At 44.1% G+C, this 26,201-nt stretch overlaps 1 protein-coding gene across 1 annotated transcript in view; it reads right to left on the minus strand.

Moving 5' to 3' along the window:
• LOC115082083 (ATP-dependent DNA helicase DDX11-like) overlaps window positions 1-25,920 on the minus strand; it is a 59,904-nt gene extending 33,984 nt beyond the window's left edge. Inside the window, exons 1-3 of the mRNA XM_029586349.1 lie at window positions 25,843-25,920; window positions 2,223-2,323; window positions 862-946 (exon numbers count right to left, since the gene is read on the minus strand). Coding sequence (XP_029442209.1) covers window positions 862-946; window positions 2,223-2,260 — 123 coding nt within the window. The 5' untranslated portion in view covers window positions 2,261-2,323; window positions 25,843-25,920. The remainder of the gene's footprint in view (window positions 1-861; window positions 947-2,222; window positions 2,324-25,842) is intronic.
• Between the last annotated feature and the right edge of the window lie 281 nt (window positions 25,921-26,201).

A 26,201-nucleotide genomic window follows, 5' to 3' on the forward strand; every position in this document is an offset into this window, starting at 1 on the left:
ATAGAAACTTTTTTTTTTTTTTACCGCTTGTCGCTGTCCACGGTCCTGAAGCCCTGTTGCAAGAGGGGTGAGTGAACCGGGCTCCCCGGTGTCAACCCCTAGCGCTGCTACTAGTAAGCCGGGTCCTCGACCCTAGCAGCGGCCTCAACCAGGGGGGGGTGGTCCCCTCAGAACCTCACAGCCCCCCTGGGAGGCAGGGCAGACAGGACACCACTCACTAAAAAACAGCCAAATTTAAAAGGAAATTAAACTCAAAAGAGAAAAATCTGAAAAAAGAAACCTAACTACCACAATCAGTGCAGGCAGAGGCTGTGACTGCACCTGCACCACCTGCTGGAGACAGAGTAAGACTGAGGGGCTGTGACTGGCACAGGGGCTTATATATGGCTCCGCCCACAAGTTTTGCTCTGTCTCCACCCGCTGGTGCGGAGTCACAACCCAGGTGTCCTGGACTGATCCTGGTACGTACAGGGAACCCCAATTCTGCTAAGCAGGGTAATCAAGGCACTTAGATGGTCAGTCTAAGTCAACAAGACAAGCCTCTACAGCCCCAGAATTTAAAAGCCTATTTTTGTAAAGCTTTCTAGATGAATGTTCATTTATTTCCCTGAATGGATGGAAGGGCTAATTACAATGAAAAATAACCTAGTCTCCTTTAAATGTCAAGGAATATTTTCATATTGGGCCTTTGATATTGGATACTACATAAGGTTTGGTCTCAGGGTACTGTTATCACCTGCAGTTCATAACATAAATTCTTTTTAACATTTTGAACTTGTGTCTCCTCTTATTCTGTACAACCAAAGAACTGATTAAGATCCATAATAGTATCACAGCAGTGAGGAAAAGTAGTAGATGTACCATGGATTTGTCAAGATAGGCTATTTTCTCCTGTAGCTCGGGTGATTTGATATTGGGGTAAGGCATTCCCACCATAATCACACACCTGGATGTAGAGAGAAACGAGGAGTGTCACAGCCTAGAAACCACAAGTAACTACTTGTACCTGATCCAGCTACAGCTAACAAGAGGGCCGATGCAATATGGTGAGCTGAGCCGAGCGCCCTCTTAACGTGCAGTTAGACGCGGGTAAAATAGCGCTAATCAATCCCCTTATGCAATAAGGGGCGGATTTTCAGAGCCCTGCTCGCGTAAATCCGCCCAAAACCGGGCGGATTTACGCGAGCAGGGCCCTGCGCGCCGGGAAGCCTATTTTACATAGGCCTCCCGGCGCGCGCAGAGCCCCGGGACTCGCGTAAGTCCCGGGGTTCTCGGAGGGGGGCGTGTCGGGGGCGTGTCGGGGGGGCGGGCCTGGTCGTCGCGGCGTTTCGGGGGCGTGTCGGCAGCGTTTTGGGGGCGGGTACGGGGGCGTGGCTACGGCCCGGGGGCGTGGCCGCGCCCTCCGTACCCGCCCCCAGGTCGCGGCCCGGCGCGCAGGAGGCCCGCTGGCTCGCGGGGATTTACGCCTCCCTCTGGGAGGCGTAAATCCCCCGACAAAGGTAGGATGGGGGTTTAGACAGGGCCGGGCGGGTGGGTTAGGTAGGGGAAGGGAGGGGAAGGTGAGGGGAGGGCAAAGGAAAGTTCCCTTCTAGGCCGCTCCGATTTCGGAGCGGCCTAGGAGGGAACGGGGGTAGGCTGCGCGGCTCGGCGCGCGCAGGCTATACGAAATCGATAGCCTTGCGCGCGCCGATCCAGGATTTTAGCCGATACGCGCGACTACGCGCGTATCTACTAAAATCCAGCGTACTTTTGTTTGCGCCTGGAGCGCAAACAAAAATAGGCTGTTCGCGCTCGTCTGAAAATCTACCCCTAAGGGGATTAGCACCTATTCAACTCGCATCTAACGCAGAGTGAATGTGATAGCACGGCGTTCACGAAAACAGATGTCGGGTTTTAGCGGCGTCTGTTTTCGTGATCGGCGTACGGCAGTCACGAAAACCGTTTGGGTTCGCGTTAGCAAGGATACGCTAAGGGTCGCATCCTTGCTAATGCGACCCCCTAATTTAAATATTGCATGGCGCCCCCCCCCTCCCCCTTTGGGGCACCATGCGCGCGTTAAGAGAGCGGGCGCTAACTGTTCAGCGCCCGCTCTCTACGTGCCTTTATTGCATCGGCCCCAAGATTAGAAATACTAACTGCTATCACAAGTTCCACTCTAGAAACACAACTTTGCTACTATCTCACATCACTATGGACAGTACCACTGCGATGGCATTGCTGACCTGCCCAACTCATCAGAGAAATTGATTCCTTCACTCATTTTTCCTCCAACCACAGAAAAAAGTAGAGCTCCTGTCAGACGCCCTCCAGATAGGGAGCAGTGCTAAAATGAGAAAAAGACAATGAAAGTACAAATGGAATTTAAAAGCATAAAATACTGTTACTTGGTACAGAAAGCATATCAAATCAGTACACAAAAATAATTTCTCAGTTATAAATGAGCGGGCCAATTCTTGCTATCTAGATCAGTTGAAAAAGGACCATGTTTCCCCCTTTGAAATACTCTCATGTGGCAAATATTTGCTTATAACAGGCAAATCTATAACTTTTTAATTTATCTGGATTATACCCGTTAGAGTTAAAAAGAAAAATAGTAATAATAATCCTTCCTAACATCAAGAAACAAATGTCCTTATCTTAAACAGGGCTCTCTTTAAATAGTAGGATGAATTAGCTATAATGTGTGGGTGATGCCATCTGACAGCACTGACACAGTCTCAGCTCTTAGAGCTTAGTAATTCTTACGCACACATGCTGTTGCATGAGTCCCTCAGTTTCTTCTAGAGCTTAAGCTCTAGTGAGGTAATAAACTCTCCAAAGAGAAGGGTGGATAATAAGTATGGCTGATTATTCCAGTCTACAGCGAACCCTGTTTACAAGTACTCAAACTTGCTTTCTTTGTTAACAAGCAGGCATCAATTAGCCATAACCCGTGGGGAGTCACAACCTGAGAATTGCATCATGGAACAAGTATACTGAAAACAGACAACCCGGTCCCCCACTAGAGGAGAGTGGACTACTGGGTGAACAGGCTGTGCAAAACTGCTTGCCCAAAGTTATTCTCTCTTCAAGACTTGTTGTCTACACAGTAGACTCAAGAGGTTTGAAGGGAGATTTCATGAGCTGAGCAAGCACTCTGCTGAGGTCCCAAGGTACTGGAGGTTTACTGAACGGAGGCTTAGAATACCAAAACTCCTTTCATGAACTTTGTTATTAAATGGGCAAAAAAAAGATCAGAGCCCAAGGTTTCACAAGCCCGTTGGAAAACCTTCTTGTCTCTTAAAGAGAAAGCTGTTTCCTTAGGATTTTCTTTTCTTTTACATTTCCCATGTAAATGCTTGTTAAGATTGGGTGATACCAGATATGTTTTCTATGATCCTAAGCAATTTGAAGCTCTTCTTGTTACTAGAACTAACATCCCTGCTCGATAGCTACAATGTTAGGGTAACATCATAGCTATAAAACGAGTATCCGTATCTGTTTTTCTTTTTCTGGTGGGTCTCTCTTTTCTCTCTCCAAATTGTGGACTATCATAGCAACTGTTTTCCTTTATTGTCCTTTTTTCTTGTGATTATTGCCTTTTTTTCCCTCCTAATCAAGTATATATATATTCTTGATAGTAACTGTTAGAATTCAATAAAGAAAGAAAAAAAAAAAGATCAGAGCCCTACCATCTGCTGGTGATTCGCCACAATGGCGCTGAGGTGAATTTTAACTGCAATAGGACATGAAGAAGAGCAGGTATTGAAGAATGTCCCTCGGGCCATAGGAGAAAGGATCGACCTTGTTGGTCCCTCACCATTGAAATTGTAGATTTTCTGGTTGAAATCAAACATCTTCCACTTCTTTAGTGGGGAATAAGAGGACACTACAGTGCATTCAACATTCATGCAGTAAGGACAAGCTATAGCAGGTTCAAATGGCAGAGCCTGCCATCCTATTGTGTGATAAAAGTCAGAAATGTCCCCAATGGAATCAAATTGAACTGATGAACAAAACAGATACCACACTTATCTTGACCAGGCTACTGCAATGAAAATTACCTTCTGGATAGTCGTAGCAAGGACAGGAATTGACAGGTATCCATAGAGTAGACCTGCACTCAAGTCTTATACAGAAGCATTAGGAGCTCATCTGTAGCTAATGGGATACATGAAGCAGAACTTCTTAACCTTCCTGGTGTCCTCTGAGGCAAACGATAGATTACCAGTGTTCCCCCAGTGAGTGAATAAGTCATCCAAGGACTACTTGTGCAACTGCAGTACTCTATTGAGATGCTCTGCTGCTGTATTCTGTATTTTTAGTAGGTAGGTTTCTTGGAGAAAAGTATTGTGATGACTGGCCCATGACCAAATTCAGACGGCTTCCTCGCAAAGGGCACATGAGCCTTTGCCTCCTTGCCTTCTCACTTAGAACATAGCTCCTGGTTGTCTGGATCAAGATTCTCTTTCCTGAAAGAAGTGAAAAAGAAAGCTCTTCAAGCATAATGGACATTTCTCAATTTCAGAAGATTTATTTGTAGATCACTCTCCACTAGGGACTACGACCCTTGGGTCCATGTAGCACTGGTGTGCACTCCTCATTCTTTAGTGAAAGCAGCAATAGACAGAGTCACTTGATACACTGGAAAGTGTAGCGGAAGACCCATAATTAGAATTTCCAGATTCTCATCGTGAGAGTTAGAGATTTTGTGGGATAATGGTTGATATAGCTGATCCTACTGGCTTTGGCGGGCCAGATGAAGACACTGCATGTACAGATTGGTCAGAGAAACTATATGCACTCTGCAGCCATGTGCCTGAGAAGAATTAGGACCGACTTTTTGGAAGCCTTTTCCTGCTGCAGAAAGCCCCTTGCCAGAACCAGCACACTCTGGCTCTTTCCATGGGAAAAAAACACCTTGTCCTGAAGTGCTTCTATTCAGACTCCTATGAACTAAATTCTGTGAGACGGGACCAAGTTGGAGAAGTTGAGAAGAAACTCAGGAACTAGAGAAGCTGAATGGTTATATCGAGGGACTCCAAACCTCCTGTCTGAAATGGACCAATCACCAACCAATTGTCCAGATATGGGTATATACAGACTTTCCATCAACAAAGCTGTGCAACCATGAATACTAGACATTTTATGAACACACTCAGGGCCACACAGAGGCCAAAATGAAGTACCTTATACTGGTAGTGCACACTCATCACCACAAACTTGAGGAACTTCTGGTGGACAAGGTGAATGGTAATGCACATACAAGCATCTTTCAGATCCAGAGAGCACATCCAATCCCGTCCTTCAATTAAGGGAAGAACTGTTTGGAGGGAATTCATTATGAACCTCTCTCAAACCAACAATTTTTGCTTGGCTTCAATCCTCAACTTCTTGGGGATTACAAAATATCAGAAATAGAATCCATGGCCACTTTCCTCTGAAGGTATAAGCTTGATCGCCTTCTATTGAAGGAAAAATGTTATTTTCCAGCTGTAGTTGAGTAATTTGAGAGGGGTCAGAACTGAAGACTGATATCAGTCATTTCAGAGGAGGGTGAGAGAAGTGATAGCCATATTCTACAATTTTCAGGACCTACTTGTCTTTTATAACATGGATCATTTCTGGCAAGATGAACTTGACCCACCTCTCCCTCTCCCCACAGGATGTGAGAAGAAAGGCCTTAAGGGTGTCAAAAATTGGTCCCAGTCTTAGGCTGTGACTGTCTTTGGTTCATACCTCCCTCTGCCAACCTCTAGCGGGTAGCTGCTACTGCTGGAGGGTGGGATGAGTTTAATGATGTTGAAAACGATGTCTTTGGAAGAACAGATGCTTATAAGAGAAGTACTGCCATCATGCTGTTAGTCCCCTGCTTGCTGCTGCCAATGACCTTAGGATTGATGCTCCTTAAATCAAAGTCATCATCTTCTTCACTTTATCTCCGAACAAACTGTCTTCTGTACAGGGTACATCCACCAGACAGTTATGTACATCTTCACCAAGGCCACTCACTCACAACCAGGCAAGCCTTCATGCTCCTTCAGCAGCAGCTGTTCTGGCTCTGGTGAAATGCTTCATATATGGAATGGATAAGATGCTTCTCATATTTTTCCACATCTTCCATGACTCAACATACCATGACCAGGGTCAGATGATTCTAGCAAAGGTTTCAGCTTTTACACACACAAACGTGCAAATACTACATCATGTACAACTGATGAACAACAATTTGCATGTTGGGCATGGCTCCCTGAAGACCTTCTTCCCAAATGCATCTAATGCCTTTGGGTCCTTCCCAAGAGGCGTGTTAAAAGTGATCACAAGTGTGCTTTGAATGCTACAGTGTGGACTCCATCACCACAGCATGCTGCAGTAATTGAACTACCACAAAACAGAAGTTGGCCTGAACTATATACTTCAGATTCATCCTTCAGACCACTAGCAGAGATGTTGTCACAGACTGCCGCATCCTCATCTGCAAGTCTTTAAGGAGGATATGCACTGGAGTGGACACAGGATGGAGGTTGTACAAACAGAAGTAGTCCGAAGGCATCCATCCTCAGGTCCTTTTTGTTTCTAACAGTGATGGACAACATCTTCGCTAGCTTATTCAAAAAGAATGAGTCGTTGAGACCCTACAGAGGAGAGGTATGCTGAGGCAAGTCCAGTAAAGGATCTAAAGGAATCCCTGTAAAATCCTCCTCCTCCGACCACATGGGTTTAGTGAGCCAGGATCCAGACAATGTGGGAGTCTGAGGAGACATTTGTGGTCCAAGGGGCAACATCTGGTAGGAAGGCAAAATGGGCTGATTCCACAGATTTCCCTTCCAATTCATGAAGAGACTCCACTACATGGGGTGAATCTACCACCTCAGAATGTGGACATGCTTCCACTACTGGGAGTCCCTGAAGTGAAGTATGAACCTCTAGGGGACTCTGAATAGTCCCACATGTAGGAAAAACTACTCCATCTATAGGAGATGTTCCAATCTCTCTCTCCGGACTTCATGAGTTAAATAAATTCTTCACTAGTGAAATGAAACTTATCTTAATTATTTGAAGCTTGAAAAAATGCCGAGAAATGTCATAAGATCACATGTCCAACATAGGACCGCATTTCAAACTTTAATAGTTCTTCTTAAAGGAGCAATCATGTACATGTGTTTGCAGTAACATTTTAAGCCCATAATAATTAAGATAAGTTCCGTTTCAATTGGGCAATAGAGATTGAATATTTTAACTGCAAATGAAAAATTAAAAAAATATAGAATGAACATATAATGAATTGCTACCATAACATGACCGATGATTATATATAAGGCTGAGTAACAGTGTGGTAACACGTACCAATGATGCCTAGTTTGAAGGTCATTCTACTAGCATCTGAGAGAATATAGTCTTCTGAATTAGAGGGAAGGAGGACTACTATATTGTGATGGACCAAAGCTAACATGACAGTACATATACCCCTGCAGTGACATCAGTCTGCCAGTATTCTCTGCAAAAGCCAACTGTGGACAGACTAACAAAAACTTGATTAACACTAGATAACCATTCCATTACTCAGTCAATAGGAAACACTAAGCTCAGACAAAGAATTTATTAACATGAATCCAAGGACTAAATTCAATCTTACCAGTAACCCCTGGATCACAAAGACATGCAGGAGGACCATAGCACAATTAGTCAGCAGCCAAGGGTGGGAAGCTGGATTCATCTGTCTATCCTAAAGAAAAGGAAATTATCAGGTAAGTAGTAATTTCTCATTTCTTAGCGTCTAGACAGATGGATCCAGAACCAGTGGGATGTATTCAAGCTACTCCCGAATAAGGCGGGAGGCTGCCTAGGGACCAGTCTAAACCGCATGTACAAAGGCTGCATCCTCCTGGGCCTACACCTCCAGATGATAATACCTGGAAAAGGTGTGTAAAGACGACCATATCGCAGCTCAGTAAATGTCGATGGGAGATAATCTAACCTCCGCCCATGACACTGCATGAGCCCTAGTGGAATGAGCCCTAACCTGATTAGGCAATAGCTGCTCAGTATTCGCAAATGCAGCCATGACGTCATCCTTAATCCAGCAAAGCCGGCTCGCCCCATTTACCTCCACCATGGAGGACAAACAGGCAATTCATCTTCCTGAAAGGTTTAGAAACCTCCAGATAACTCACGATATGTCTCATAACATCCAAGGATCACTCCAGATGATATTCCTCCCCATCTCTTTATCCAGAGATAGCAGGTGTTGCGTTTGTGCCTGTTCTCGCCCTCGCTCCACCCTCTCTACCTTAGAGGCGACTCCCTTCGGGTCTGATGGACAGATGCTGCCACGGCTTCTCCTCACCGTACTTCCTGGAATCCCCAGGCTGGTCTGACGCTGCAGATCCGCCATGTTCCTGTTGGCGTACGGGTGCGCACGCGCACTCCAGAATTTGTACCGGCAAGGACGCGAACCTCGGGGGCGTTCCCCCGTAGTGATGTCATCTGCTTCCAGCTTAAAAGGTCTTTGCTTGCTACTACGAATCAAGTTAGCAAGGGGTTTGATTGCGGGGATCATTCCGACCCATTTCATCCTCCGCTACTCTGCCTCTACCACCTTACCTAGGGGTACCTGCTCCTCGGGGGCCCCGCTCTCTCTTCTTGATTTCAGATTGCTAAAACGGGATCCGGTACTCGCTCGACGAGGGCCTACAACCCTGAATGCTCAGAAGACTCCTTACTACCTGGAAGCGATTGCAGACGTGAACACAGTGAGTTCTATTACAGATAGGAACCAGTACTCACTCCACGAGGGCCTATGTTCCTAATCTCCGAAGACTCCCTTCTGTCTAAGACATTATGCAGGTATGGAGATCATGAGTCATTATTACAGATTGCAGATAGGAACCGGTACTTGCTCCACGAGGGCCAATGTTCCTAAATCCTTTCTCAACTCTCTTCTATATCAGAAGCTATTATATAACTATATCTGGTGCATTACTATTATAGATTACAGATAGGAACCGGTACTCGCTCCATGAGGGCCTATGTTACTAAAACCCTCCAAGACTCTCTTCTATTCCATAAGCCATCTCAAACACAGATATCGTGAGTTCTCATTCCAGACTGCATATAGGAACCAGCACTCGCCTACGGCTCCTGTTCCTGAATATACTGAAGACTCTCTGTTGCATAGAAGCCATTACTGATATCTACAATTGTGAGTGTATCATCTACTACTGGTTATGTTTCCAGCATACCCTATCTACTCACTACCTATGGTCTCTCTCTACAGCTCAGCAACCCAGAGACCGCAATTCCAGTATCAGAGGGACTTCAGCCCTGCCGGGCACATCAGCTCACTACTGCCACCTCTGGTGGTTCTACTTCCTGTCTAATAAAGAACTATCTGTGTTTGTCTCCATGCTCCAGCCTAGCCAGTGGTTCCTCTCAGGATATCCTCTTGAGGGCGCTGTCATCTGCCATCGGCCCAGGGATTCAACAATTCACCTCAAGTGTCATTCCTTACACTACTAGAGCGGTACTGTACGACTGCCACTCTTTGGGAAGCCAATCCACCATAGATCATTAACTCCGCCTACGGAGTATTACAATTGTTAGCTCTTCCCCTTGGCAAGGTGACCTATAACAGATTGCTAACTCCCTGGCGGACTCATAACAGATTACCACTCCTAGCAGCAAGGATTGATAACAGATTGTTAACGCCTCCCTCTCCAGGAGGAGAGCCAAAACAGACTGCTAACTCCTCCCCCTACAGGAGGAGCTCGATAACAGATTGCTAACTCCGAGCAGCAGATTTATGACAGCAGGGAAATGGACTGATTCAAGTGAAAATCCGAGACCACTTTTGGCAAAAAGAAAGGAACAGTACGCAGCTGTATCGCTCCTAGAGTCACTCAAAGTAACGGCTCCTGGCAAGACCAGACCTGCAGCTCGTATATTCTAAGCACAGAACAAACTGCCACAAGAAACACCGTTTTCAAGGTCAATAACTACAACTAGATATAGAAAACACTAGAGATGTGAATCGTGTCCTCGATCGTCTTAACGATCGATTTCGGCTGGGAGGGGGAGGGAATCGTATTGTTGCCGTTTGGGGGGGGTAAAATATCGTGATAAATCGTTAAAATCGTTAAAACCCGCTAAAATCGTTAAAACCCGCTAAAACCCCCCCCCGACCCTTTAAATTAAATCCCCCACCCTCCCGACCCCCCCCCCCCCAATGACTTAAATTACCTGGTGGTCCAGCAGCGGTCCGGAACGGCAGCGGTCCGGAACGGGCTCCTGCTATTGAATCTTGTTGTCTTCAGCCGGCGCCATTTTCCAAAATGGCGCCGAAAAATGGCGGCGGCCATAGACCAACAGGATTCGACGGCAGGAGGTCCTTCCGGACCCCCGCTGGACTTTTGGCAAGTCTTGTGGGGGTCAGGAGGCCCCCCCCAAGCTGGCCAAAAGTTCCTGGAGGTCCAGCGGGGGTCAGGGAGCGATTTTCCGCCGCGAATCGTTTTCCGTACGGAAAATGGCGCCGGCAGGAGATCGACTGCAGGAGGTCGTTCAGCGAGGCGCCGGAACCCTCGCTGAACGACCTCCTGCAGTCGATCTCCTGCCGGCGCCATTTTCCGTACGGAAAACGATTCGCGGCGGGAAATCGCTCCCTGACCCCCGCTGGACCTCCAGGAACTTTTGGCCAGCTTGGGGGGGGCCTCCTGACCCCCCCAAGACTTGCCAAAAGTCCAGCGGGGGTCCGGAAGGACCTCCTGCCGTCGAATCCTGTTGGTCTATGGCCGCCGCCATTTTTCGGCGCCATTTTGGAAAATGGCGCCGGCTGAAGACAACAAGATTCAATAGCAGGAGCCCGTTCCGGACCGCTGCCGTTCCGGACCACCGCTGGACCACCAGGTAATTTAAGTTATTTGGGGGGGGGGTTCGGGAGGGTGGGGGATTTAATTTAAAGGGTCGGGGGTGGGTTTTAGCGGGTTTTAGTGTGCCGGCTCACGATTCTAACGATTTATAACGATAAATCGTTAGAATCTCTATTGTATTGTGTTTCATAACGGTTTAAGACGATATTAAAATTATCGGACGATAATTTTAATCGTCGTAAAACGATTCACATCCCTAGAAAACACCTAGCCTACTACAAATAAACAATCCTTGAGACAAAAAAAAATACTATAGAACAAAAATTGAAAAATTTTCAAATAATCCTAGAACATTATTCACCATAGTAAAAAACCTTACCAATAACACAACAGAATTACCTGAAAACAAATGCAACGAAATAGCTCACTACTTCAATGACAAAATTAGAAACCTCAAAAACAAAATTTCAAACACAACAAAACAAGAAATCAAAATGCACATAAGAAACAGTACACATTGGTCCACATTTGAGGAAATAACAGAACCTGAAGTTGAAACCATGATAAAAAAGATAAACCCAGTCCCACATGTAATTGACACCATACCAACAAATGACATAAAAAAACTAGCCAACATAGTCGCCCCGACATTAACAAAAATCATAACCTCTCCTTAGAGGAAGAATCCCTTCCAGATAACCTAAAAGGAGAAATAATTAAACCAATTATAAAGAAAAAAAAAACAATGACCCACTTATACAGAGTAACTACAGACCAGTCTCAAATCTTCCACTATTAGCAAAATTAATAGAAAAAGTCGTCCAGAAACAACTAGCTGAACACCGTGACAACAATAATATACTCTACCCTTCACAGCACAGATTTCGCAAACATTACAGCACAGAAACCTTACTACTCTCATTGACTGATAGCATAATGAGAGGCTTTGACAGTGGGAAACATTACATCCTACTAATGCTCGACCTATCATCTGCCTTTGACACAGTAAAACATGACATACTGCTAAATAGTCTCGATGAAATTGGATTAAAGGAAAAAACTAAAGCCTGGTTCAGATCATACCTAAGTAACAGATATTATCAAGTTCAAATAAAAAACGCATTGTCAGAGAAAATAAATCTAGTAACTGGCGTACCACAAGGATCAGCACTCTCAGCTACACTCTTTAATATCTACCTACTTCCACTGTGCCATCTCCTAGCTGGACTGGGTATCATACACTACATATACGCCGATGATATTCAGATTTTACTACCAATCGAAGACTCACTGGAAAAAACACTAAACCTAGCAATCATGTACCTTGACATTATTAAACAGCTACTAAACCAAATGGAGCTAATCATCAACATAGAGAAAACTGAATTCCTCCATCTTGAACGAAAAAACATGACAGTCATCCAATCCCTGATCCTACTAAAAAACAATCAGAAAATTGGAATAGCCGAGAAAGTACGGAACCTCGGTGTAATAATAGACACAGAACTTAGCCTCAAACAACACATATCATTAAAAGTCAAAGAAGGATATGCCAAACTAATGGTCCTCAGGAAACTTAAACCGTTACTAAATCAAACTAACTTCCGAACTGTCCTACAAGCTTTACTATTTGCCAGCACTGACTACTTTAATGCCTTACTATTAGGATTACCGTACACGACATTAAGACCACTCCAAATACTCCAAAACTCAGCCGCAAGAGTTTTGACAGGAAAAAGAAAAAGAGATCATATAACTGAAACACTAGCTGAACTACACTGGCTGCCAATTGAATACAGGGTAAAATATAAAACCCTTTGCACTATACATAAACTAATCCATGACGAAAAGGCTGAATGGCTAAACACAGCACTCCGCGTCCACGTCCCTAACAGAAACCTGAGATCCGCCAACAAAGCCCTCCTAACCATCCCCTCAGTAAAAACTGCAAAACTAACTCAAGTTAGAGAAAGAGCACTATCATTGGCCGGACTGTTACTATGGAACACCATGCCCATAGAGATAAGACTACAGAGAGATTTCAAGACTTTCAAAAAGAGCTTAAAGACATGGCTCTTTAGAGAAGCCTTTCCACAAAGAGAGCGAGAAAGAGAAAAACGCTGTACACATAAAATCTTCATACAGCACTAGCACATTTTATGTATGTATGTCATGGCTTTGTCTATTGCACCTTTTAAATTAAATGTATAATGTAACAGTCTTTATCTTAAGTCACAGGTCAGATTAATCATCACTAAACTCTTAGCCATTACTATGAAACGATGTTACCGAGATCATCAGGCACCTCCATTTCTAATAATAGGAACAGTTGCATGTACAATTTACTATATGTGCCTATATGTAAACCGTTGTGACGGTATTCTACTAAACGACGGTATAGAAAAGATTTTAAATAAATAAATAAATTATGCATTGGTCGAAACGTAGAACTCACTTGAGAAATCCAAAACCAGATTGAGACTCCACAAGGGCACCGATAACTGAAAGAGAGGATGAAGATGTTTCACTCCTTTCAAGAAACGGGCCATGGGCGCTCTAAGACTTCTGGGTATGCCATGAGCTGGAAGAATGCACGTTAGCTGCGCTCCTGCTACTATCTGCATTTTATGTCTATTTTCTGCAAACATCCAACCTTCTACTATTGTTATACCTCCTATAAAAGGAAAAGGGAAGAGATCTATCCCTGCATTGTAGGCCAATAATGACGTTAAATCTAAAACAGAGGACTGTAATCCTATGGCCTGCTCGACCAACATGCAGCAAAGTGATGATGCCTTGGCAGAGGCAGATTAAGACTCGGAGGATGACTTCACAGCTATTCCTTCTGGGCTGCAGGTAGGATCGGAACAACTCCAAGACCTGCTAGAAAATTTTGTGGAGAAAATTTCCAGCAAATTGGACTCTCACATGAACATTATCATGGAAAAGGTGGCTAGTCTTGTTCAGAGTGCGAAAGAACACGCTGAACGTCAGGAGGCTCAAGATGGCAGCATTGTCGACCTGGAAATGGCGGCTACAACTGCAGCTAAAATTGAAAAATTGGATAAGAATTACACGGCCGTTCTGGAATAACTGGACAATCTGGAAAACCGCTCACAGAGATGTAACATTCATGTTCTGGGTATTCAGAATGAGCGGAAGGTAATGATGCAGTGGAATTTTTTTCTAAATGGCTACCCGATATCCTGAAGCTGCAGCGAGGCAGCTTCAGGATATATATATATATATATATATATCAGTTTGTTGCCTCGTGTATATATATATATATATATATATATATATATATATATATATATATATATATATATATATATATACACGAGGCAACAAACTGAAGTTAGACCGTGCACATTAGGCTTTAGACCCTCTGCTGATACCTATACCAATCCAGCGGCTCTGTGGCGCGGCGATGACTGTTGGCGTCTCCCCGCAGCAGCGCGGCAGGATGCGCTCCCTGTTGTGGCTCCTCCCCCTCAGCATGTCTGGCATCCACGCAGGAACTTGGGGGATTTAACACAGCATTGAACAGCATCTTCTTGACTTGGCTACAGGCTTGCTTGTGCTGGTGCTGCTTCGCTGTGCGTCCTTTTCTGTGTGCCTTGACCTTTGTTGGATTCTGGATACTGGTTTGTCTACTGCCTGCCTCGACCCCTGCCTGGACTTGGATACTGGTTTGTCTGCTGCCTACCTCACCTCACCTTTTAACTATGCCGGTAATCATTTTGCCTTCCTTCCACCTTTCTTAATGTGTGGAATACATCTGGACTGTGCTTCTAGGATAGTATTTTTTTACAATGTCCACACCTCTTGCACACTTTTACCTTTGTAGCTGCTCCTTTCAGTTTTTCTTCTATTTTTCTCATTTTCTCACTTTCTCTTTTGAAAGTTTAGCGTTGGAGCCATGGATTTACTTACTTGTCCCCCTTCCAGTCATTAATTCAAATTTGATCATATTATGATCACTATTGCCAAGCGGCCCCACCACCGATACCTCTCTCACCAAATGCTGTGTTCCACGGAGAATTAGATCTAAAATTGCTCCCTCTCTTCTCCGTTCCTGAACCAATTGCTCCATAAAACCATCATTTATTCCATCCAGGAACTTTATTTCTCTAGCATGTCCTGATGTTTCATTTACCAAGTCAATATTGGGGTAACTGAAATCTCCCATTATTACTGCACTACCAATTTGGTTAGCTTCCCTAATTTCCCTTAGCATTTCACAGCTCTAGCCAGAAGGGCACCCACTTTAAGAGGAAGGTGAGCAAATCTTTTTTTCAAAGCTTGATGGTTCAGTTACAGCCATACCTCAAGAAATAGAACACGCTTTTGTTCAATTTTTCACTGAAATATACATTGATCTGACCCTCAGCTTCTACTGCGGATATCAGTTTTCTTAGAGATCTAGATATGCCTGTGCTCTCCAAGGACCAAGCTGAGAGGCTGATGGCACCTAGTGCATTACAAGAAATCCAACTGGCTATTTCTTAATTACCCAAAGGGAAGTGCTCAGGCCCGGATAGGTACCCTACTGAATTTTTTTAAAAATTTCTCCCTGACATTATTTAGTTCTTGCATCCAATTTATAATAATGCTGGTATAGAGGACTTGCTGCGTGAAATGGCTGATGTTAACATTCTCTTGATACCCAAACCCGGGAAAGATGCAGCGTTGTGCGAGTCCTACCACCCTATCTCCCTCTTAAACTCGGATATACAAATATTGGCAAAAGTATTGCAAATGCGTTTGGAGAAAGTATTACCTTGTTTAATTCATACTGATCAAACTGGATTTGTTAAAGGGAGGATATCTACTTCCAACACAAAGCATTTGTTTAATATTCTCCATTTGGCTAAACAAAAAGGTATTTCTGGCAATGTACAATCCTTGGATGCGGAAAAGGCCTTTGATAGGCTGTCATGGCCTTTCCTTTTCGAAGTCCTAACCCAGGTGGGCATACCAAATAGGTTCATTGCCTGGATTCTTGCTATGTATAGATCGCCCAGGGCCCAGTTATTGGTTACTGGCCACCTTTCTTCTTTTTTCTCAATTGGTAGAGGCACTAGACAGGGCTGCCCCTTATCTCCACTTATTTTTAACTTAGCTATTGAACTCCTTGTCAGAGCGGTCCGACAAAATCCGCAGATTCAGGGTACGCATTCTGGAAGATTATGCATAAGATTTCCATTTACGCTGATGTATTGATTTATTTAACTAAGCCAAGACTATCAGGCCCAGCGCTATTGGCTACTCTTCAAGAATTTGGCCAACTTTCAGAGTATAAGGTTAACTTTGATAAATCAGAGTTATTACCCCTCGTTAATAAATTTCCGTTGCTGGCCTATCTTTTTCTCGTAGAGTTGAGAATGGTTTTACCTATCTTGGTGTTCAGGCTACCAAGAAACTTCAAGATCTCTATCATAAGACTTACAGTCCCATGCTTAACCATATCAAACAAGACCTGGTGGATTGGGAGCATTTATCAGTCTCATGGGTGGGTCGGATTAACTTATTAAAAATGTCTATGTTACCAAAACTGCTTTATCTCTTTCAACATCTCCCCTGTAATGTGCCTGCTCAAGACTTTGATGATTTGCATAAGGCCATGCTAAAATTTGTCTAGAAACAATGTAGGGCATGGTTGAAACAGAACACTATATGGCTTCCCAAATCTTAGGGTGGTTTGACCCTGCCCAATATTCGTTTTTATTACTGGGTGGCCCGATTGGTGGAAATGCATGAGTGGTTGCATGGTGGAGATGTGGCATGGTTGGGATTGGAAAAAGAGCAAGAATTAGTTAATTTACCTACACTCCCGTTTCTGGCTCCTGCTTCCCCCTTACGACGTAGAATAAGTAGGTCTAGTCGCATTATTGCTCATACTTTCATAGTTTGGGGCCAGGTTCAGAAATGTTTGGGTATGGACAGAGGGAGGTTATCCCCTATTGTGCCTATATTCAAGAACCCTTTTTTGGCTACCTGTACCTTTTCTCCTATTTTTTGAAACTGGAGAGATAAAGTGTTGGTTCTTCTTTCCGATTTATGGGATGATGATATTTTTATAGACTTCTCTGAGCTTGAAAGTGAGTTTGAGAGTTGCAAGCTTCCTTTTTTCTGTTAAGGAGTGCTTTATAATGTGGCTAAACCATTATGGCAGTTGAATGGCATAGAGAAATATCTGAGTGACTCAGGAGCTAAGAAGAAGGGTATTGCTTTATTGTACAGGGGCATTCTGGTGGGTAAATATGGTTTTACCACTTCTCCAGCTTTGATAGAGGCTTGAAATGTGGATCTGGGGGTAAATTTAGAAGCTAAAGCCCAGAAGACTATCTGGCAGGCTGCACACTACATTTCTATTTGTGTAAGACGTACAGATCAAACTACTTCACAGGACGTACCATACGCCAATGTACTACTCTAAATTTATACCTGAGGCAAGTTCTCTTTGTTAGTGTAGATGCGGAGAGAGAGGTTCTTATAAACAAATGTGGTGGTGCTACCCACGATTGTCTGTTTTGGTCACAAATTACGCAGGACATTACAGATAAATTGGGGTTCCTGGTACATCTTACACCTTTATTGGTTCTCTTGGGAAGATGGACGGGTTCGTCCATACCTTTGAAAAGTCGCAAACTGGTTACTCAATTGTTATTGGCTGCTGGATACACGGTTGCCACTTTTTAGTCCAAAAATATATCATTGGAGATCCCAGGTGAAAGTAGTGGCTGATTTGGAAAAAATTTGCTATGCGTTGAAAGGTCCGACCTTTAAATATAATTTGATTTGAGATATTTATCATCAGCATCTTGGTTAAGTCTGTATATACTTTTACTGTATCTTATTTGTTGATGTACCTGCACCTTTTCTAGCAATGCACGTATTGAAAATTATTTTCTTTCTCTCCCTGCCTAAAATAATGCTTGAGCGGTGTTTATACGTTACTGTATGTTATTGTATGCCAAAACTTTAATAAATAAAGAGTTACAAAAAAAAAAGAAAGAAAGAAAGAAATGGGCCACAATTGGATAAGCCGACAAGGGTCCACCATTCATATCCCCTGAAATAGGCAAGAGCCACTACCTGTACTTTTAATGAATTAGGGGTCAACCATTTATTCAAACCATCTTGCAAAAATTCCAAAATGAGTGGGATCTGAACCGAACAAGGAAGAACCCCTCGATCTTTTCTCCTAAATTTTAAAGCAATCCTCAGAAGGGAGATGCATGTCCACCATCTGCTGGAGACAGAGAATACTGGCGGCTTGATGTCACTGCAGGGGTATATGTACTGTAATGTCAGCTTTGCTCCATCTCCATCTGTTGGTAGAGGTGCATAACCCAATGGTTCTGGATTCATCTATCTAGACACTAAGAAATATGGCTGAGTCACACCTGCTAGTCAATAGAAAAAATAGTTGAAAACAAAAGCACTGACAGCTATCAATTAATCTAAATCAATACTACAATTAAACCAGCATAAAACCATCATGATTTAATTAGATTCAAAATGCTGCAATTGGCTATATGGAAGGGCTTAAAAAATGTAATATACAATATCTCCTTAGGTGTTACCATTTTTTGCCAGCACTGAAAAATATACAGAAATGGGCCTTCCCATCCCTGAGCATTAGCTCCTGCATATCGATAAGATCCCAACAGGCTCCTCTGCCTGATGGATATCAATAAAGTGATATCTTGAGCTCCTTCATGCCCTGGACATCTCAAGAGGAAAGTAGCAGCATCAGAACATAAAACATAGATCTCAGACACCATAGCCACTGGGTCATCTCATCAGACCTCAGGCCGATCATGGTTCATGTGTAAATACTGTGATGTGAGTTGTACCATGAAAAATAAAAAGCAAGTTTGCTTACCGTAAACGGTGTTTCCGTAGATAACAGGATGAATCAGCCATGCTGTCTTGGGCTGTCTGTCAGGCCCAGGAAGGCGGAGCTTTCCAAAGTTGTTTCACAGAGTTCAACTCTGTGCGGCTGTGCGTGAGTTCCCGCGCAGGAAAAGCAGATCTCCTCAGTCTGTGATATAGCAATAGCTTTAGTTAAGCCCTGTACCTGGCTGTGCAGGGAGGTGGGCGGGTCAGCATGGCTGATTCATCCTATCTACGGAAACACCGTTTACGGTAAGCAAACTTGCTTTTTCCCTTTGATAGCAGGGCTGAATCAGCCATGCTGTCTTGAGAGTCCCAAGCTAACTGGTCACGCTATGGAAGTATTTTTATTCGTTGTATCTGTAGCGTGACGTATGACTATGGACAGCCAGTGATACGTTAGTGTCTACAGGGTATTGAGTACTGCCCTGCCGACCTTGGTGTCGTCTATTGATTGTTGGTCCAGGCAGTAAAAGTATGCTGTAAAGGTATGCAAAGAGAACCATGTCGCCACTTTACATATGTCAATTGATGGAATGTGACTCAGATGGGCAGTGGAAGTGGATACTGCCCTACCTGATGGGCATTCGGAGTGGAAGAGAGTTGTAATCCCCTCTTTTCATAATAGAATTTTATGCACTGAACAATCCAGCTGGAAATAGTTCTTTTGGCTACAGGTCATCCTGGAGCATTTGGGTTGAATGTGAGGAACAGTTGAGAGGATCTGGACTCACTGTTTGTTCTGCTTTTGTAGTAAGCTAGAGCGCTTTTACAATCCAAGGTATGTAGTAGTCGTTCCCTCTCATTTTTATGCAGTTTTGGAAAAAATGTTGGAAGCTCAATAGATTGGTTAAGGTGGAAGGCCGAAATTACTTTCGGTAGGAAAGTTGGATGTGTTTGAAGAACTACCTTATGGTGGTAGAACAACAAGTATGGACTGTAGTGAACTAATGCTTGAATTTCACTGACTCTTCGTGCAGAAGTAACTATCAAAAAGACCACCTTCTACGTAAGGTATTTTATGTGGGAAGATTCCATAGGTTCAAATGGAGATAACATGAGCTGTTCAAGTACAATGTTTAAATCCCATGGAATTGCTGGTTTTGTCACTGGGGGTCAAAGATGAGCTAAGCCCGTCATGAATCGGGAAACTATCGGGTGCATGGAAATCGACTGGCCATTATGGAGGACATGCAATGCCGCGATAGCACTCAAATGAACTCTTACTGATGCTGTAGCAAGCCCTGCTGTATATAATGTATGTAGATATTCTAACAGTAATTCAGGTGGGCAGCGTCTCGGGTCAAAGTGGTTCTGTGTACACCACGCAGTATATCTCCATTTGAACTGGTAGTTACGTCGTGTGGACGGCCTCCTAGCTGAAAGTATTATGTCCTGTACAGCGTGGGATACTCCCATGTCTGCTAGTAATGACTGCTCAATCTCCAATCAGTCAGGTGCAACGACTTGTGCTTGGGGTGTAAGAAAGAGCCCTGATCCTGTGATAGTAGGTCACTGCGATCCTCGAGTTGAATTGGGTCGTCTGTGGACAAGTTGAGTAGGTAGGCGTACCAAGGTTGTCTGGGCCATGCTGGTGCTATCACAATGAGCTCTGCCCTGTCCTGTATGCACTTCTGGAGAGTGCGAGTGAGTAGAGGAATCGGCGGAAAGGCGTACATTAGTCCTCCTTTCCAGGGAATGAGAAAATTCTGTGAAAGCTGTGTCTGAGTGAACAAAACTTGCGTACTTTCTTGTTCTGGTCCGTGGCGAAGAGGTCTATGAGTGGCACAGCCCAGCGACTGAAAATATTGTCTGCCGCTTGTTGGTGCAGAGACCATTCGTATGGGTGAAAGATACGACTTAACCTGTCCGCCCGTGTGTTGACAATTCCCGTTAGGTAAGTCGCTTGAAGATGAATTGAATGAAGAGCCGCCCGCTCTAGTATGAGGATCGCTTCTTTGCACAGGATCCATGAACCTGACCCCTCCTTGTTTGTTTATGTAGAACATGGCTACTTGATTGTCTGTGTAGATCATTACTCGTCAGCCCTGTAATTGTGGAAAGAATGCCTTGAGTGCGTTTCCGATAGCTCTGAGTTCCAGAAGGTTTATCTGGTATTTGGTGTCTCGCAGGGACCATTGACCTTGTGTTTCGAGGTGATCGAGATGGGCTCCCCAACCTTTGTGCGAAGCATCCGTTGTGAGAACCACATTGTGAGGTAGCACCCTGAACAGGGCTCCCTTTTTGAGTGTTCGTCTTTTTAATCACCCAATCTATGTCCACTTGCATCTCGTGTGTTAGCAAAATGACTTGTGATAGTGGTTGACTGTGTTGTGACCACTGTCTTTTTAATCCCCATTGAAGCCTTCGTATGTGAAGACGAGTATTTTGGACTGTATATATGGCTGCTGCCATATGCCCAAGAATTGTAAGGATTTGACACGCTGTGGGTCGCGGTGTCCTCTTTAAGGTCTTTAGTAGTTTTCTGAGCTTGGTTTTCCTGTCTTGTGGAAGGAAAGCTCTGCTTTGATGTGTTACTAGCTGAGCTCCAATAAACTGAAGTTTGTGATGGATTGAGACTGGATTTTTGGAAAATGACTACTAGTCCCAATGTTTGTAGACAGTGTATCGTTTGCGTGACATGCGATTGTAGAATCCTTGGGTTCGAAGCTACTAAAAGCCAGTCGTCTAGGTATGGAAATATTTGAATTCCTAGTTTTCTGAGGTGAGCCACCACCACTACCATGCATTTCGTGAACACTCTGGGTGCAGCCGCTAGACCGAACTGTAGTACCTTCTATTGGTAATGCTTGCCATTGAACTGGAATCAGAAGTAACGCCATGATGTCGGATGCATTGGGATGTGTGTATAGGCATCCTTCAGATCTAGTGAACACATCCAATCATTGGGTTGCAGAAGAGGCAGGATGGACTTTAAAGAAACCATCTTTAATTTTTCCTTCACCAGGTACTTGTTCAATTCACACAAATCCAAGATAGGACGTAAATCCCCCGTTTTCTTGGGAATTAGGAAATATGGGGACTAGAAACCTCTGTCCCATGATGCATGGGGGAGGGGTTGTATTGCATGCTGTCTGAGTAGTTTAATGATTTCCTGTGCTAGGTGTGATTGGTTCTTCTTGTTCTGCCTGGTATAAGTTAAAGAGGGAAGGGGTGGTTGGGATGTGAAATGAAGGCGATAGCCCTGTTGCACTATGTCTAATACCCAGCGGTCTATAGTGATTTTCTTCCAAGCATGGAAAAAAGATGTAATTCTGCCCGCTATGATAGTTTGCGGTGATGGCCCTCTACCTTTAAAAAGAGGATGGAGTCTTAGCTGTAGAAGTTGATGCCTGAGCCTGCATACGTTGGGCTCTAGGCCTTCCACGTCTGCTTTGCTGTTGAGGAAGCTGAGAACATTGAGGCTGCTGATAGGAAGGTAGGCGGTATGGTGGATACGGCCTGTATTGTCTCCTTTGATATGGTTGTCTCCTAAATGGTGGATAAAAACACTTGGGAAATGTGGGATATGATGTGGGGTTAACCAGTGATTGTACCACCACTGACTGCTCCTTTAATTGGGAGACTGTTTCTTGCAATCTGTTTCCAACGAGATTGTCTCCCCGACATGGAAGGTTTGCCAGCTTGTCGTGGACATCTTCATGTATTGCACTTGATCTTAGCCATGCAATTCTATGCGCCGCTATCGCTGACACAGAATTACGTGAAGATGTTTCAAATGATTCATAAATGGCTCGTAAAAGGTGGCATAGCCCTTCCTCCATGTCTTGGATTGGTTGGAAACCGGAAGACGAATCTGAAGGTGGTAGAAGAGTTTTTACCTGTTGTAAGCAGTCATACAGGTATTGGACAATGTAAAATTGGTGGTGTCCAATACGTGCGGTTAACTTTGATGATTGGAAGGATTTCTTGGCAAAATCATCCAAGTATTTATGATCTCGACCCGGCAGATTATTAGAGTGTGTTCAAGTCTTCTTAGCACGTTGCATAGCTGACTCAATGACTATGGATTGATGTGGCAATTGTGGGGTTGAGTAGAATGGTGAATGTTTCATCTTGTACTTGAGGTCTATCTTTCTAGACACAGAACTGATATTGAAAGGGGTTTCCCAAAATTTCTTGAGCACTGAATCTAGTACACTGTGAGATGGTAAACTAGTCGGCTCAGTGGGAAGGTCAAAGATCTTCAGTAGACCCAGGGTTTCTGAACGAGGGTCAGGTACCTTTTGTACTTCCAAATTGAGAGCTGAACCCACCTTATGTATAAACTTTGGGTAAGTAAGGTCTTCCAGGGGTGGGTAAAGTTCCTGTGGTTTTTCAGGAGGATCGGATGGGTATCCCGTTGAGGAAATTTATTTATTTATTTATTTATTTAATTTCTTTTCCTATACCGATGCTCAAGACTAGGTCTTATCGTACCGGTTTACAATGTAACTGAGGGGGAAACCAATTAACATCAAGGTAGAAAGTAAAGTTACATTAAACAGGGAGCATAAAACCTGGGCAATGGAAGACAGTACAGAGTTTAAACTAAGAAACAATTAGAGAGAGATAAATATATAAATCAACAAAAACTGTAAGATACAAACATAGGTTTATCCTAGGCAGTTATTAGCCTGGTATATAGAAGAAGACTGGATAGAAATTGGTTGTTGCGGTTGTAAAGGTGGATGTTGTTGCTCCGGCAGGACAGGTGTTGGGAGGTTAGTAACTGGGGATCCTGGAGAAATACTTTTAGGTGGAGATTGTTCGCTTGAACGAGAAGGAGATTGCGACGATCCAATGGGTGAGGCAGTGGAAGTTGATATGCTGATTGTAGTGAAGCAAAAAGCCCAAACGGAGCAGTGGAATCTGAGTCAGAGCCTGTTGTGCTAGTTCTGGCATTTGAGGAGGTACTAGGCCAATGGTGGCTCTAATCGTGGTGGGTTAGAAGTAAGTTTTTTGGATCTCCTGAACTGGTGTTATCGGTTGTGGTGGGAACTCTTCCCTTGCGCCTCTCCTTTTATGTATGGTTTCCTGTAACCTTACAATCGTCTTGTCGGGTGTGTGACCCTGATGAGGCCTCTGAGAAAATCTGCAAAGAGGATGCCGAGGATGGAGATGAAGTGAGAGGAGACCTGTAACCATTCTTCTTCTGAAGCTGTGTGGCAGCAGAGGGAGATTGTTGAGCTATGCGATAGAGATTCCAGCTCTTCCACTCGTTGTTGTGACAAGTGATGCACAGGTGTAGATGTACCCAAAGTGTGTGGGGTGCTCTGTATGTTTCCTCTTACTAGTATGTTTTTGCTGGTCTGTGTTCAAGTAGTCCAGTTGTTAGTGAGTGACCTTCGTCCCATCGTTCTTGGTAGTTCCAGGGAAATCTGCAGTGCTATGACTGTCGTTTATGGGCTTTCTTGTGTAGATGCAGCAATGTTTTCACCCTTTCTAATGGGTGTGTCTGTTTTAGTGTCGGCGCTGGTAAATGCGTCGGTGTCGACAAGCTTCCTGGTGCCGAAAATTGCATCAGCGCTGGAAGGTACGTCAGCGCAGGAAGGTGCGTCAACGTAAAGAACGTGCCCGCTTCGATTTATGTGGGCGCTCCGAGGCACTGGATGATGAATCGTACAACGCTCTCGACGCTCGCGGGGGTTGTGTCGAACGCGGATTGGATACCCCATGTGCCCAAAGGCCTGTGTGTATCTTTTCTCGCCCTTTGACTCCCGAGCCTGAGGAGGAAGGGCCTAAAGAAGCTGCCCTTTTCTGAATCGGCCTCACTTGTTTCTCTGGTCTCGGAGAAGAGTGGGGATTCTGGGGGGGGGGGGGGGGGGGGGGGGGGGGGGGTGCTTTCAAACTTTTACCCCGTTTCAGATTTTCAATCTTTTCTGCCTGTTGGCGTCTCGCCCTGGGTGACATCTTAGTGTTTGCAGAGAGCCTGATCGTGGTCTGGGCCCAGACACATGTAACAGGCAGAGTGGCCATCCGTCAACGACATTTTTCCACAGGCACAGGGTTTGAACCCCGATGGCCTGGGGCATTCTACCTTCCTTTCTGTCTTGAGAATCCACTCTGTTTTTTTGTTTCCATCGTAGAAAAATCTTCTTGTCTGAGGCGATGAGAGCTCCGCGTGCACTCCCTGCACGGAAATAACAGACTGAGGAGATCTGTTTTTCCTGCGAGGGAACTCACGTGCAGCCGCAAGAGTTGAACTCTGTGTAACAGCTTTGGAAAGCTCCACCTTCCCGGGCCTGACAGACAGCCCAAGACAGATTTGGCTGATTCAGCCATGCTATCAATGGGAAAAGTATGAGACCACAGAGACAAACAGGTAACAAAGAAGAATAATGGTGAGAAAGGCAATGGAAGAGGGAGAGGTGTACCATGAAGGTAGTGGGGGTGAATGGGCAACAGTGCTGATTGCACCTCCTGCTTTTTATCCAACTAACTGCTGCTAGCTCAGGCCATAACTGTGAAATGTCAAAATCCTACAAGATAAAAGCAGCTGAATCCATTCTCTCACTCAATCAGGATACCAAAAAGCTCATCCGTAAGAATCCTGTCAATCCTAATGCTGCAAATGTCAATCTGTACATAACCATATTATACTATATGAAACATAGAAATGACAGCAGAAGAAGACCAAATGGCCCATCTAGTCTGCCCAGCAAGCTACGCACTTTATCCATTTTTTTCCCTTTTTCTCTGTCCCACCTGTTACTATTGGCTTCCGGTACCCTCCAGCCCTAATTCCCCTCCACCCCACCACCAATTTAGAGAGCAGCGCCGTATCTGCATCCAAGTGACATCCAGTTCAATTAGGGGTAGCAACTGCTGTAACAAGCAGGCCACACCCTTGCCCCATACTCTTACCCACCCCTGTTTTTATTTTTTTTGTTTGTTTTTATTTTTTTTGGAGATAGCAGCCCTCCATCCTTCCACTCCATGAAGGTGGAACACTAACTACTGGCCACTGGCATCCCGCTCCGTGAATGCCTCTGTGGCACATCTATTTACAATACTAGGCTTTACTTTTTATTAAAAGTTGTCTTCCAGCTGTGCAAGCCTATTTCTACCATATTCTTCATGGATCTCTTACCTTAATACATTTGGAGTACTCTGTTAATACCTGCTCTACTTGGTTTGCTCTCTTGGGTTCTTGGAATATCTATTGGAAACAAAATGCATTAGCTACAGCAGTGTGCACTTAGATTTTCTTTACAAAAATGAAAGCCAAGTTGATTAGAGAAACAATACATAATCCTCAACTAACAGCCCAAACAGGCATCCATGTTTTCTAACATTTAAAAAAAAAAACCCAAGAACTCAATATCTATTTTTACAGTTGATTGAACTATAAATAATATTTCAAGGATTGTGGTTTTGCTTAAGACTGACTCCAAAGAGAGACATGAGCCTATGCACATACATCTCTGACAGCAGAGCCATGTAAATACC

The sequence above is a fragment of the Rhinatrema bivittatum genome, unplaced genomic scaffold, assembly GCF_901001135.1.
Source record: "Rhinatrema bivittatum unplaced genomic scaffold, aRhiBiv1.1, whole genome shotgun sequence".
NCBI classification, from domain to species: domain Eukaryota; kingdom Metazoa; phylum Chordata; class Amphibia; order Gymnophiona; family Rhinatrematidae; genus Rhinatrema; species Rhinatrema bivittatum.